We start from the raw sequence: 14,602 nt of genomic DNA on the forward strand, positions 1-14,602 counted from the left end.
AGCTTGAGAAATGTGAAAGTAGGTTTACCCCGTCAATGTCAAGGTCCCAAAATTTGTTTCGGTACACAATCCTATGCATGTGGTCTAAATTTGAAGCCCGTAGCTACAGAAATGTGAAAGTAGGTCACTAGGTCAATCTTAAGGTCAAAGTTCTTTTGGTACACAAAACTATGCAAGTGGTCCAAATTCGAAGGCTGTAGCTTGCGAAATGTAAAAGTAGGTCACTAGGTCAAAATCAAGGTCAAAATTTTATTTTTGGGAAAACAAAACTATGCATGCGGTCCAAATTTGAAGCCTGTATCTTAAATATGTGAAAATAGGTCACTAGGGCACTGTAAAGGGGCAAAGTTTATTTTGGTACAAAAAACATATGCAAGTGGTCCAAATTTGAAGGGTGTAGCTTGAGAAATGTAAAAGTAGTCACTAGGTCAAAAACATGGTCAAATTCTATTTCGGAATACAAAACTATGCATGTGGTCCAAATTTGAAGCCTGTACCTTAAAAATGTGAAAGTAGGTCACTAGGTCAATGTGAAGGTCAAAGTTTTTTTCGGTACACAAAACTATGCAAAGTGGTCCAAATTTTTAAGGCTGTAGCTTGAGAAATGTGAAAGTAGGTCACTAGGGGCAAAATCAATGTCAAATTTCACTTTGAAAAAACGGTACTATGCATATGGTCCAAATTTGACGCCTGTAAACCCTTTAAAAATGTGAAAGTAGGTCACTAGGTCAAAATCAAGGTCAAAGTTTTTTCCAGTGCACAAAACTATCATGTGGTCCAAATTTGAAGGCTGTAGCTACAGAAATGTGGGAAAATAGGTCACTAGGTCAAAATCAAGGTCAACTCATGTCAAGGTTCATCTTGCCACTCAAAAATATACATGTGGTCCAAATTTGAAGGCTGTAGCTACAGAAATGGAAAGTAGGTCACAAGGTCAGAATCAAAGGGCAACTCATGTCAAGGGTTCATCTTGCCACTCAAAAATATACATGTGGTCCAAATTTGAATGTTGTAGTTATTGACAAGAACATTTTTAAAAGCTTTTCCCTATATAAGTCTATATGAACCATGGTGACCCCCGGGGCGGGGCCATTTTTGACCCTAGGGCGATTAATTTGAACAAACTTGGTAGAGGGAAACCCCTAGTGATGCTACATTAAAATATCAAAGCCTTAGGCTTTGTGGTTTGGACAAGAAGATTTTCAAAGTTTTTCCTTATATAAAATCTATGTAAACCATATGACCCCCAGGGCGGGGCCATATTTGACCCTAGGAGTAAAAATGAACAATCTTAGTTTAAGACCACTAGATGATGTCACATACAAAATATCAAAGCCCTAGGCCCAGTGGTTTTGGACAAGGGGTTATTAAAGTTTTTCCCTATATAAGTTCATTTAAACTAAGTACCCCAGGGCGGGGCCATATTTGACCCCAGAGAAATAATTTGAATCATCTTTGGTAGAGGACCACTAGATGATGCTTCAAAAACCCAAAAATCAAAGCCCCAGGCTCTGTGGTTTTGGATAAGAAGGTTTCAAAGTTTTTCCCTATATAAATCTATGTAAATATAGAAATAAACAAAGGCCATAACTCACTCATAAATTGTTGAACCAGTCTGATTTTCAGGGGGACACAACTAGGGTACCAAAACATCATTCTGACAAAGTTTGGTCAAAATCCCCCAGTAGTTTCTGAGGAGATGCGATAACGAGAAATTGTTAACGGACACGGACGGGACGGACGGACGGACGGACGAATGACGGACGGACGGACCCCGGACGCAGAGTGATTTTAATAGCCCACCATCTGATGATGGTGTGCTAATTAAGGGAGATAATTTGACAAAAAATCAGTCCATAGTTATCTACCCTGATTGGCTCAGTCCAACTAATACAATAATGAAATTTTTAAATAAATACTATAAGTACTTACTGATATAAATCCATTTTGAAATTTCAATCAGGGAGGTAATCAGATATAAAATAAAATCTGAAACTACGCTTTGGGTCTAGTATTTGAAGTATTATATAGTCACGCTAAAATAGAGGAAAGCTATTTTTTCCTGGCTCTAATCTCAATAATAGGCCTACTAGATTTTAAAGATTAAAAATTTCACCGTTGTTAGAAAGCGTGACTAATAAACTATGTAGGATCGCCTGTATAGAAATACTTATCATTTTGAAAAGTAAAAGAGGCTATTTTCTGCTCTTGATTTCTTTCAGAAAGTTAAAGTACCTGTAATTTACTCATGCACGGTCATAATCATATATAACATTTATAATAACGCCGTTTAAAGTAAGTCGATGCAATTATAAAACCACCAGGCGCAAATTTTTATTGCCCATGATGATAGCTTTCAAAAAGTTTCAGGGGTGAAAAGTCATTTGATTTGACAGGTTTAGCAAATATCTAAAACGTATGAATTATATGTTCGATATTTTATGCAAATACAGCCTCAAAACCGAAAGTAATAACTTTGTCATCGCAGCACCATGAAAGGGCAGAATTTTAGCATATGTAACATGTCAGTATATGTTATCAAATAATACAAATAATACTTATCATGCAATACTTATAGCTACAGTGGACCAACACCAGATATTAAGTTTCGCACAAAATATAGTTGCATTCTTTCAGACACAACGCGTCAATCTGTGATTTGCTTCCTGACGTAATTTGCAATTTAGACACAATTCTAATTTGTCCATCACATGGCCTTTAAACAGGAATCGCTGTATTAAATAACCGGATGTTGGAAGAACTGTGCCATAGGCTTTAACAATTTCTTTTTTTTTTCTGTGTACAACTTTTTTTTACGGCCATTAGAAGTATTGCTTTTCTTTATAGTAAATGAAAAGAATCGGTCATATCTGGCTATCAGATATTTCACAATACAAAAAATATGTCATTTATTTGTTAAATTGACTACGTATTATCATTTTCTTTTTAGCTATATATAAATGCTTTGGGTGATCTTTGTCATCAAAAACATTTGTAATTTTATAATGCCATTTATTATTGTGTATAGTTAAACCTTGAGTTTTTTTTATTCCTTTCTTATAACATAAAGTATTATTTTGCAATACGTAGATAACATTATGTTGGATATTTTTTGCGATTTTATACAATTAATGAATTTAAAGGAGAAATATTGCAGAATCATGGTGATTTAGTGGCCTGGTACATAAAGGCATCGTGTTGTAGAATTGAGATGATAATCTAGCGCTTCTTACGCTTTGACAGTTTTTGTGAAACGCCAGTACTAATATATCCTGTTTAGGAACATCATTAAACTTACAAAATACAGAACGTGACATTTAATCTGTTGTTTGAATACATTTTTTCTCCCGTCATCTAGCTGTATCACGTTTTAGTGTTAATACGACATTTAATACTAAACCAAAACAGCAACAATAAAACAACAGCAACAACAACACAATACGATAGAAACACCTTACTTGGAAGCTAGGTTAGAAGTTAGTCTAAAAAATCAGCTTGGTTACATTTGCCATTTCATTTTTATGCCCCCGAAGGGAGGCATGTAGTTTTTGAACCGTCTGTCAGTCTGTCCGCTGTCGGTCTGTCAGTCTGTCCGCAATTTTCGCTGTCGGTCTGTCAGTCTGTCCGCAATTTTCGTGTCCGGTCCATATCTTTGTCATCCATGGATGGATTTTGAAATAACTTGGCATGAATGTGTACCACAGTAAGACGACGTGTCGCGCGCAAGACCCAGGTCCGTAGCTCAAAGGTCAAGGTCACACTTAGACGTTAAAGGTCATTTTTCATGATAGTGCATTCGTGTCCGGTCCATATCTTTGTCATCCATGGATGGATTTTGAAATAACTTGGCATGAATGTGTACCACAGTAAGACGACGTGTCGCGCGCAAGACCCAGGTCCGTAGCTCAAAGGTCAAGGTCATACTTAGACGTTAAAGGTCATTTTTCATGATAGTGCATTCATGTCCGGTCCATATCTTTGTCATCCATGGATGGAATTTCAAATAACTTGGCATGAATGTGTACCACAGTAAAACGACGTGTCGCGCGCAAGACCCAGGTCCGTAGCTCAAAAGTCAAGGTCACACTTAGACGTTAAAGGTCATATTTCATGATAGTGCAATGATGGGCATGTCCGGTCCATATCTTTGTCATTCATGCATGGATTTTAAAATAACTACGCATGAATGTGTGGCACAGTAAGACGACGTGTCGCGCGCAAGACCCAGGTCCGTAGGTCAAAGGTCCTAAACTCTAACATCGGCCATAACTATTCATTCAAAGTGCCATCGGGGGCATGTGTCATCCTATGGAGACAGCTCTTGTTAGATACATGTATGCACAATATAAAAATTAGTTTCACCTTCAAAAGATAAAGCGCCAAAATGCATGTTTTTGTTCTTTACGTTAACTAGTTTACTAGGAAAGGATTACATTCAGGAAATTAAATATAATCAATAACGCTTCAATTACCTGTAAGGGGTAAAATTACGCAATCGTTCAAAGTTTATGAAATGAAGAAATTTCAAAAAGAACAATAGATCTACACGTTAGGCATTTAATGCAAGAAGCAAACTATGACGTATTATAAACAGTCTTGCTCAAATCCAGATTGCAAAATGATAGAAAACGATTAATGATTATTTAACGACTGTAAAATTAGAAGGCTGTCGTTGTTCTTTTTAACAATGTTTTTAGCTCAATTGTGATGAAAGCTATCGCTGTTCGAGTCCGCTTCCACTGATATCATGTAAGTGTGTGACCTCAATGAGATTCGAACGCTCTCCTACTGATTACGTTTAGCGTATGGATTATACAGCGGATGCTAACCTCGTTGGGACGATGTCCTTTTCTAAGTCGGAAGAGTGGTGCAGATTAGCCGTAAATTGCCTAACGATTGCCCATGCAGAAATTGATCACTGTAATTTATATAAATTTGACTAAAGTTTCTTGACCTTCTTTCCTTACCTATTGTTATATATTTTTCTTCTTCCAGCCTCCGCCTCAGTATCAGCTATGTGTCCCGAAAGGAAAGCTGGACGATTGTCATTCCGACATGTCGGGGGAGAGTAACGGTGACAGTGGAAAGGGCGGCAGTGACGACGATCTCCAAATCCCACCCGGTATAGGATTCATGAGAGATGGTAAGTGAAACTGGATATCTCCAGTGACAATGTATTGCGTGTTTTACTACTTCTTACTTTTGTATGGTATCACGACACCAATTATTTACACCTGTTTGATGACACGTACAGAAGAAGAAAATATCGCTTTCGAATTTCGCCGTTTATGTCTAAGCGTCCCAATCGAGTTATAAAAGACCATGAAAACAGAGATAGGAATATTTTAGACATTCGTGCTTCTGGTCGGTCTTCCGTAGATGATGCCAGTACGTTCATTGCATGATATTCAAATATTAACTAAACATGGAGTTTTTAAAGCCAGTCATGAGAAATTGAAAAAGGGGGCACTAATTTTAAACAGGTTAGCTCCATGCCTAGAATAGCTCATATATATTTTTATCTTTAAAGATGTGAATATAGCCAGTCTGGAATCTGAACCCTAGGTTCGATATCATATTCTAATGATATTAGAATCAGTTCTCTAAGAAAATCTGTAAAATAAGACTGGCATTTGTAACTATCGCATAAATAAAACGAAAGTCTGAAATTTTGTGTAAATTGCCTTATCATCAGTCTAAGGGCTAGTCTACTTCATGCCGTTCCATGGAAAAAGAGTCATACTTTATGTAAATGGTTAAAACTGTTGAATGTAATGTACGAATAATGTGTCTTCAGATATACAACGCTCAAGAGACAGATGGGAGAGCACAAGAAGTGAAAGTCCCAGCATGCAACAGATGACGACATTTCCTTCAAGATGTCTCACGAATGACGTACTTCCACACCAGAAAATCATTCCGTTTTCTTTTAAAAAGACACCTTCTTATACGGGGTCCGGACTCATAGCGAATAACTTACCACAGTCGACATCGTCCGCATATAGTGTGCCAATGTATTATGACGACGAGAGTCGTTCTTCATCAGGATTCCAGAGTTCAGATTCCAGTTATACGAACAGACACAGAAACGGCGTGAAATTGAATTTAATGCGGAACAATATTCAAGACTGTGTTGTGTGATAGACTATCGGCGAGTCATTTTTCGTCTGTGATAATGTTGTTAAAACTGCAAATTTCAACTTTTTTGTGCTCGATTCGTTCACAAATTTATTACTAGCACAGTATGGAAACACTACTTTGTGCACATGTCTAGACAATCACACATGGAAACACTACTTCGTGCACATGTCTAGACAATCACACATGGAAACACTACTTTGTGCACATGTCTAGACAATCACACATAGAAACATTAATTTGTGCACATGTCTAGACAATCACACAGAAAATCCTATAAAATGAGGTTATATCAGTACATTGATTTGCACTTATTCGAACTATTGCCACGAAGTCTGACAAAACGGCACGAGATCCTTGCTGGAGACGTGACGGCATGCCACTATATGAAGTGATTGAAGAATCATAAGGTACACACTTTCTTCTTGTCATGAAATTTGTATTTTTCCTTGATTTTTTGGAAGTCAGTAACTTTATCATAAATTCTTCATTTGCTTCTTTTTGAAATTTTTAAATGACAGAGAGAGTTATGAAAAGTTGTTTATGAAAATCGACTACAGATAACTAATTGGCATTATTCTATCTTAATGTGATCTGAGTATTCATTTCCCCTCCATTTTGTAAATCCCCCATCTTCGGCAACATTTAATTACTTTGATGAAATCATAAATACATTTATACATAAGATGTATTCATTCATTATAAACGACGATAGATTTCCCAGAGGGGAGCTGCATATCCAAGTAAAACCATAAAACGCGGCACAAAAGTCAATATTTTTGAATTGTCAATTTATATTGTAGAACACAACGAAAACAGTCCAAAATATTATGATATTAACTTCCCCTGTGTTATTTTATTATTACATTACAGACAGACATATTTTGTCAGCCTTATCAAACAATTCATCATTATTAAAATCAGTATTGTCTTCCAACACAAAATTGTTTGCTTTTGGTTATTCATCAATCGCCTAGTATTATAAGAAACAGTCCAGTCAGCATAACATGACAAACACGTAAATCAGTTAACAAGAGATTTGCATATATCTTAAAGCAGAATGCCTCTCGTTCGAAAATAAAAAAAAATGATTTTTTTAAGATATCTTGAAATAAATGCTATATTTCTTAACACGGTGGCGATACCTTGGGTATGCAGGGGTGCAAAATTTATATTTTTTTCATGATAACTTTGTTAATACTTTAGCAATTTAAACGAAATAAGGACGAGTGCCCGCTCATAAGAAAACTACAGCCTCGATGGTTAGGCTTGGGCACACGAGTTTCGTATTTTTGTGAAAAGTGCAAACAGTTGGATTTGTTTCATCAGAATGCGCCGTTGCACTTTTCACACAAAATATGAAACCCAGATGGCCAAGCCCTACAACCGAGGCTGTTGTTTTCGTGTGGGCGGGCACTCGTATTTATTTCATTTAAATTGGTTAAGTATTAATAAAGTTACCATGAAAAAGGGTTAAAGTTTGCACCCCTGCATACCCAAGGTATCAATACAATACAATACAATACAATATTTATTTCTCTCATTTCATGGTATACATGACAATATGAGGTACCAAATTATACACATACATAGTGAGGCATGTGTTATTCACTGTTTAAAAATGGTAAATCGTTACAAAGCGGGAGTAGGACCCGGATCTGAATATTTGTACATATGAAATGTCAATGTTGAAACATCTGTATAATCTCTTTTACAAATAGACAAAACTTTCTATAAAGAACATGATTATTGGTATCTGTATTCACAATTCTAAAGAATGTAATAATATTTGGACAACGAATGAATTGCTGTTTGATATATTTTTTCCTTAACGTATTTAATATAGAACATTCAAGTAAGTAATGAAATTCGTCACCAATATTTGAATTACATAGGGTACATTTTCTCTCATCATATGGAGTTCTATTCCAGCTTCCTGTCTCAACAGGAAGTTTATGGTTTTTTGTTCTGAATTTTATGATATAATTAAGATATCTATGATCTGTACAGGTAAAAATATTTTTCAAAACAAAATTCATGTTTGAAAAGTTTATATGTCCTACAACTAGATGAATTTTCTAAATTTGAATGCCAATTGTTCAAAAAAGATCAAATAGCTTTTGCTTGACAGATATAACCAACCATTTAAAATTCGGAAAAGACTGGGACTCAAAAATGTTCGACATTCAACAGCTTATAAATATATTCTGAACATTTCTAATCCAAAGAAATTTTCTTGAATTGTTTGCAACTGGATTTGAATACTTATAATGTCCGAACAGTAATAAATACATATCCTTGGTGAGTTTTACATCAGTAGTATAAGAATTGTTTGTGCGAAAACAGTATAACCTCATTTGACCTTTTGACCCTTGGTCCGGACTGACCAATGCCGGACAATTTAAAATCCACAGGTTTTAAACCCAGTAAAAACCAACTAAAAAGTTTTAAAGTTAAATTTAAACATATATAATATAAGATGAGTTTACAAAATAAAATATATTGTTTGAAAGAAAGAAAATTTACAGATAATGTAAATCCTCACTTTGTTACAGCAAAAAACGGGAGGCTAATGATAAAAGCAAAATGTAAATCTTGCGGAAAAATGAAAGCAAAATTTGTTAAAAATACTATCAAAGCAGGTAATTTAGATATTCGTAAAGCAATGTTACCTTTATTAACTAAAAAAGGTTTAACACTTCCAGGATATAACTATTGTGGACCAGGAAATCCTTTAGATAACGGACCTCCTGTCAACGAACTGGATGCAGTATGTATGGACCATGACTTTTGTTATGACAGTGGTGTAAAAAAGAGTACATGTGATAAGCAAATGCTTTCCAATTTAAATAACACTAAATCAAAAACATTTGGAGAAAAGATTGCAAAACATTTAGTTGTAAAACCAGCTATCGAAACGAAATACAAACTTGGGTTGGGACAAAAATCAAAAACGGGAAAAGGGGGTAGAGTATACCCCCAAAATAAATTGGAGTGATGAATTAGCAAAGAATTACACAAACCAGTTAAACGAAAAATTTTTAAAAACGAAGGGTAATAGTTAAGATATTGATGATACTTGGTCAGCTGATTTAGTTGACATGCAAGCTTTTTCAAAATACAATAAAGGAGTAAAGTACTTGTTAACCGTTATTGATATATTTAGTAAATATGCTTGGGTTATTCCATTAAAGAATAAAACCGGAGAATCTGTTACTGAAGCATTTGAAAAAATAATTTTAAAAGGGCGATTAAACCAATAAATTTATTTGGGGGGATGAAAAAAGAATTTTATAATAAAAGTTTGAATCATTTTTGAATAAAAAAAGATTTTATATGTATCTACATTTAATGAAGGTAAAGCTGTAGTAATTGAAAGATTCAATAGAACTTTAAAAAGAATAATGTGGAATATTTTACAACAAATAATACTTTACTTTTTAAAAATTTCAGGATTTTTGGAAAAAAATAAAAAAAAAACTTTCTGTATAAAATGACACCAACCGGGGGCCAAAAAACTTTAAAAAAAGGTACTGTTTACTTTAATTTATATGGGTTTAAAATCCCAAAAAGAAAAAAGCAAATTTAAAATTGGGATGGGTTTTCGCTTAACAAATTTAAAAGACATTTCAAAAAAGGATATACACCAAACTGGACAAGGAATTTTAAATTTATAAAATTATAATACAAACCCCAAACATTCTATTAAAGTTTTTAAATAATAAAATTTAAAGGGTTCTTTTACAGACAAACTTTTACCTACTCCCCCAAAAGTTTTTAGAATTGAAAAAGTTTTTAACGAGACTTAAGAAAAACAACTTTAGTAAAAGAAAGGGTTATTTGAAAAAATTTAATATTTGGGGGTACCATTTAGGAAAAAAAAAATTTAATTTAGAAAAAAAAAATTTTAATTATATAAATGACAATAAAAAAAAAAATTTTTCTAAAAATAAGGGAATGAACAATGGATAAATTATTATTCCTTAACTAAACAGCTCTGCTTACAAAAATTTTTAAAAATTTGGGGGAGAGTAATACGGGTTATATATTACACAGGTGTCTTTGGTTGTTCACTGCTAGCACTTGTTCCGCTATTCCTGTTTTTGTAGCAGTTGCTGGTGGTTCCTCGTAATTACCATATTTACAAACAGACTAAAACTTGACGACAAGAATTTTTTTTAAAAAACCATCATCAAAAAATAAAACAATTTATAAAAAAAGCCGGATTGGAAGTAAAAAAAGATCCCAAAAAATTTATTCAATTTTTTACAATACATTAGAAAGGGCAAAAAAAAAAAATTTTTAAAACACCTCGAATGCATATGAAGGATTTAAACTTAACGATATAAAAAAAAAAGAAAAAAGATTTGTATTAAAGATTATTAAAGATTATTAAAATTATTAAAAGATTATTAAAATTTTTTTTTACTTTTTTATTAAATGAGAAAATTTATCAGTTAAAGGTAATATGCATCAGAAAAAGTATTTTTAGATATTTTAAAGAAAATAATCCTAATTTTAATATATTCCAAACCAATTCACGAAGGCAAAATTTATGGACCTGTTAAAATTTATAACCTTTTTGAACGCTGCCCAAAAACCCTCCAAAATATTTATTTCCTTTTCAGCTAAAAAAATTTTAAAACAGTCATTAAAAATGTTATCTTCTGCAAACGTTTGATGGTGTTTCTGTTTAAACGTTGTTTTTTACAACAGAAACGTTTTTTACAAAAAAACATCAGGGACAAAGGGGTGTTTAAAAAGCCCCCCATGGGCAGTATACAATTTTTTTCTTAACTGTCATTTTAAAAACCCCAAAAACGGAAAAAAACCCTTGAGGGATTTTTTTTATGTTAAAACCGCCCGAATTGTTTTAAAAGACTTCAAAAAAAAAACAAAGGGAAAAAAACAAAGTTGGGTTTAGATTTTTTGAAAAACACACAAATTACCAAAAGGTTAAAAAAAGGGTTTCAAAAGGGTTTTAAAATTTTAACTTGTAAAAATTTTAAAAAAATGACTTTAAAAATCTTATTAAAAAAGATATGATAAATAAAAAAATTTCTCAAAAAATTAAAATTTTTTTCATTAGGTTTTTTTAAAAGATTTTTTTTTTATAAGAAATTTTATATATAGATTTTTAATAAAAGGATAATGATTATCCAAAATTATCTACACTTTAGGAGAAAATAAACCGAAAAAAAATTCATATAAAAATTCTTAAAAGAAGAAAAGTTATTAAATAAAAACACAAATATTAGCGATAAATATAAAAATCATGTCATTAAAAATTAAAAAATGTTATAGATCCTTATTTTTTAAAAAATAATTTATTTGAATGGAACTCGGTTGCTATTAACTGAAGAAGAAAAGCGAAGATTTTTGTGATTGTCCCAGCCCAAATAATATTCAACCCCAATCCAAAAAATTTATTTACCGCTGTTACTAATAAGAAAAAACTTAAAGCAATTATGCAGCGTCTAAAGCCCTTGGGTATTAATTCGGGTTTAATAACAAGTTGCTGCAAAAAAAAAACCAGTAAATGTGGAATATCAAAAACTAATAAAAAAAGATAAAATTTTAAATATTTTTAATTCTTCTTAAAAAATTTAAAAAAACTTTTTTTTTTTTTATTTTTTTTTTTAATTATTTTTTTTTTATTTTTTTAATCCTTTTTTGTTTACAATTTTTTTTCTAAATATAATATATAGATGAAATCAAAGATCCAAAAAATTTTAAAAAATTTAAAATTTAAAAATTACATTAGACAAGATCCAAAAAATCATTTAATTTAATTTAAAAACAACTCTTATAAATACTTAATCTGAATTTAAAAAATTTTTAAAAAGGTATAAAAAAAAACGTTTTTTAAAAAAATAATTTTTTGAAAAAAAGGTAAAACGATCAAATTAAACAGCTTATTTCAATAAAAGGTTTTTAAATTTTAACACAAATGAAAAAAAAAACTTTACATAAAAGCTTTTGATGAAATATAAATGAATTGGTTTTTGGTTTTTCTAAGAAGTGTTGGAAATAGAGTAAATTGATTTCATTATTAAATAGAATAATTATCCTTTGGGCTGCTTAAAATTTTAATTACCAAATAACTAAAAAATTAAATAAAGGGATAATAAATTAAAAAAGATGAAAAAATGTTTTAGATGTGCTTTTATTTTATAAATTTCCTTTTAAAAAACCCCTGGGTTTAAAAATAAAAAAACATATACGATCTGATTATACGGGAATTTAAAATTTTCCTTTTTCTTAAAATCAAATACCTAAAAAAAGTTTTAAATGAATATCTTTAATATTTTTGGGATATGAAAACCAGGGGAATTTAAACCATTGTACATATCAAAATATCATACGAAAACCGTGACTGTTGCAATTTCTAATGAAAATCTGATGATACTGGAAAAAAGGGTTAAAACCACTGTACCAAAATTATTTTTTATAAAAGACTTTAAAAAATTAATGAATAAAAAACAAAAAAACAAACAAAAACATTTTTTTAGACTTGCCTACAACTTTTTCTCAAAAAAGTATTTGAAAAACTACCAACGTTTACTATTAATGGTATCCAAAATGTAAAAATCCAAAAAGGGGGAATAAAGTACAATTAAAAAAAACATAAAGGGTTAAACATACCTTTGTAATTTAATCTGTTTTAATCAATCTAAAAAGTTTTAAAGGGTTTACCCTCAACTGAATCTTTTATTTACTGAAGCATATCAAAACTATGATTGTGGTTACGGCAAAAAATTTTTTGTTTTTACGATCAAAATTCAACCAAAACCCCGATTTATGAGGCCCTAAAAGCATTTATATTTTTGAAAAATCTTGGAAGAGGAATATTGTAAAGAAAATTTAAAGAACATTTAAAAAGAAATAAAAATGCTAAAAAAAGAAGTGAATTTAAAAAAAAAAAGTTTTGTCATATCGTGAAAAAAAATATAAGGAAAATCCTTTTCGAGACCATTGTCAATAACAGGAAAATTTAAGGGAATGCTCACTCGAATGTAAATTATTTTAGACTAACACCAAAAATTCCGTTATTTTTCCCCAATTTTAAAAGGTTTGGGCGGGGCTTTTATTTTCAACAAATGGGGAAAAATTTAAAAAAAAATCATGTTTTCCTAACAAAATGGAAAAATAAATGGCATTTATGATTTCTGACTTGGTTTTATTGATTCATTCCAGTTTATGTCTCAAACATTGGATAACTTAGTAAAAAATTCCAGAATTTTAAAAATTTTCTCAAGAAATTTTATTTCAAAATTATTAAAAAAAACGGTTTTTATCCTATGATTACATGGTTCATTTAAAAAATTCAAAGAAAAAAAATTACCTTCTAAGAAATTTTTATTCATTTTAAAAAAACACACATTCCAAAAACGAATATGAGCATTAAAAAACTGGAAAAAATTTAAAAAAAAACATGGAAATATCACGATCTATTTAAAAAATACTTTACTTTTTCTATTTTCGAAAATTTTAGAAAATTAGTTTTTAAATACTACAAAATTAAACCCTTGACTTTTTTTTAGTATTTCCTGGGCTGCTTTGGGGGGGCAAAGTTAAAATACTGGGGAAATTAAATTAATTTTTAAAAACTGAATTGATATGTACTTTTATTTAAAAAAGGCTGAGAGGGGGAAAAAGTTATATTTTAAAAAGTACGTAAAAACAAATATATATAGAAGATTATGATCCTAAACTTGACACAAAAACATTATGTACCCGACCCAATAACCTTTTCGGTTGGGCTATGTGTCAAACCCTTTTCCCCCTGGGAAAATTTTAAAAATTTTTTAAAACCGAAAAACAATTCCAAAAAAATTAATTGCAAAAGGGAAAAGTAATTTTATTTAAATGTGATCTTGAATACCAAAAAAATTTCATAAAACCCACAAAGATTTTCCTTTAAACTCCAGAAAAAATTAAAAACCGACAATGGTTTCCAATTATAGGTAAAAACATTAAAAAAAAAGAATTTTAAATAGGAAAAAGTAATGTAAAAAATAGTTCAACTTTAAATGAAAAAAAAAATATTATTCATATAAAAAACTTACATTACACAATTAGGGTTTAAAAATAACAAAATACCAAAAAAATTTAACTTTGACGAAAGTCCTTGGGTTAAAAAAATATATTGATTTTAATACCCAAAAAAATCTAAAGCAAAAAATTCATTTTTAAAAAAATTTTTAAGTTAATAACAAATTTTGTATTTGGAAGACGATGGAATTACGCAAGAGGATTAAAATTAAAAAAACTCATGAAAAAACCTTATATTAAAATTAAGCCAACCCTTTATTTTTGTTCAACATTTTTTAAAATCTAACCTTTTTTTGGAAATTTTAGAATAAAAAAAAGTTTTTATTTAACAGCCTTGTTATTTTGGGAAAGTGCATTTTGATTTACAAAATTTTAATGTATGATTTTTTATTAAAATTAATTAAGGAAA

General features: G+C 30.9%; 2 protein-coding genes across 2 annotated transcripts in view; both read left to right on the forward strand.

Moving 5' to 3' along the window:
* LOC123558457 (protein inturned-like) overlaps positions 1-14,602 on the forward strand; it is a 280,606-nt gene that overhangs the window by 89,994 nt on the left and 176,010 nt on the right. The window lies entirely within an intron of this gene.
* On the forward strand, positions 5,000-6,547 carry LOC123557394 (uncharacterized). The gene is made up of 2 exons (XM_053543749.1): positions 5,000-5,143; positions 5,798-6,547. The coding sequence occupies exons 1-2, from the start codon at positions 5,056-5,058 to the stop codon at positions 6,139-6,141; spliced, it is 432 nt and encodes a 143-aa protein (XP_053399724.1). The 5' UTR covers positions 5,000-5,055; the 3' UTR covers positions 6,142-6,547.

This window comes from Mercenaria mercenaria, chromosome 5, assembly GCF_021730395.1.
Source record: "Mercenaria mercenaria strain notata chromosome 5, MADL_Memer_1, whole genome shotgun sequence".
In the NCBI taxonomy this organism is placed as follows: domain Eukaryota; kingdom Metazoa; phylum Mollusca; class Bivalvia; order Venerida; family Veneridae; genus Mercenaria; species Mercenaria mercenaria.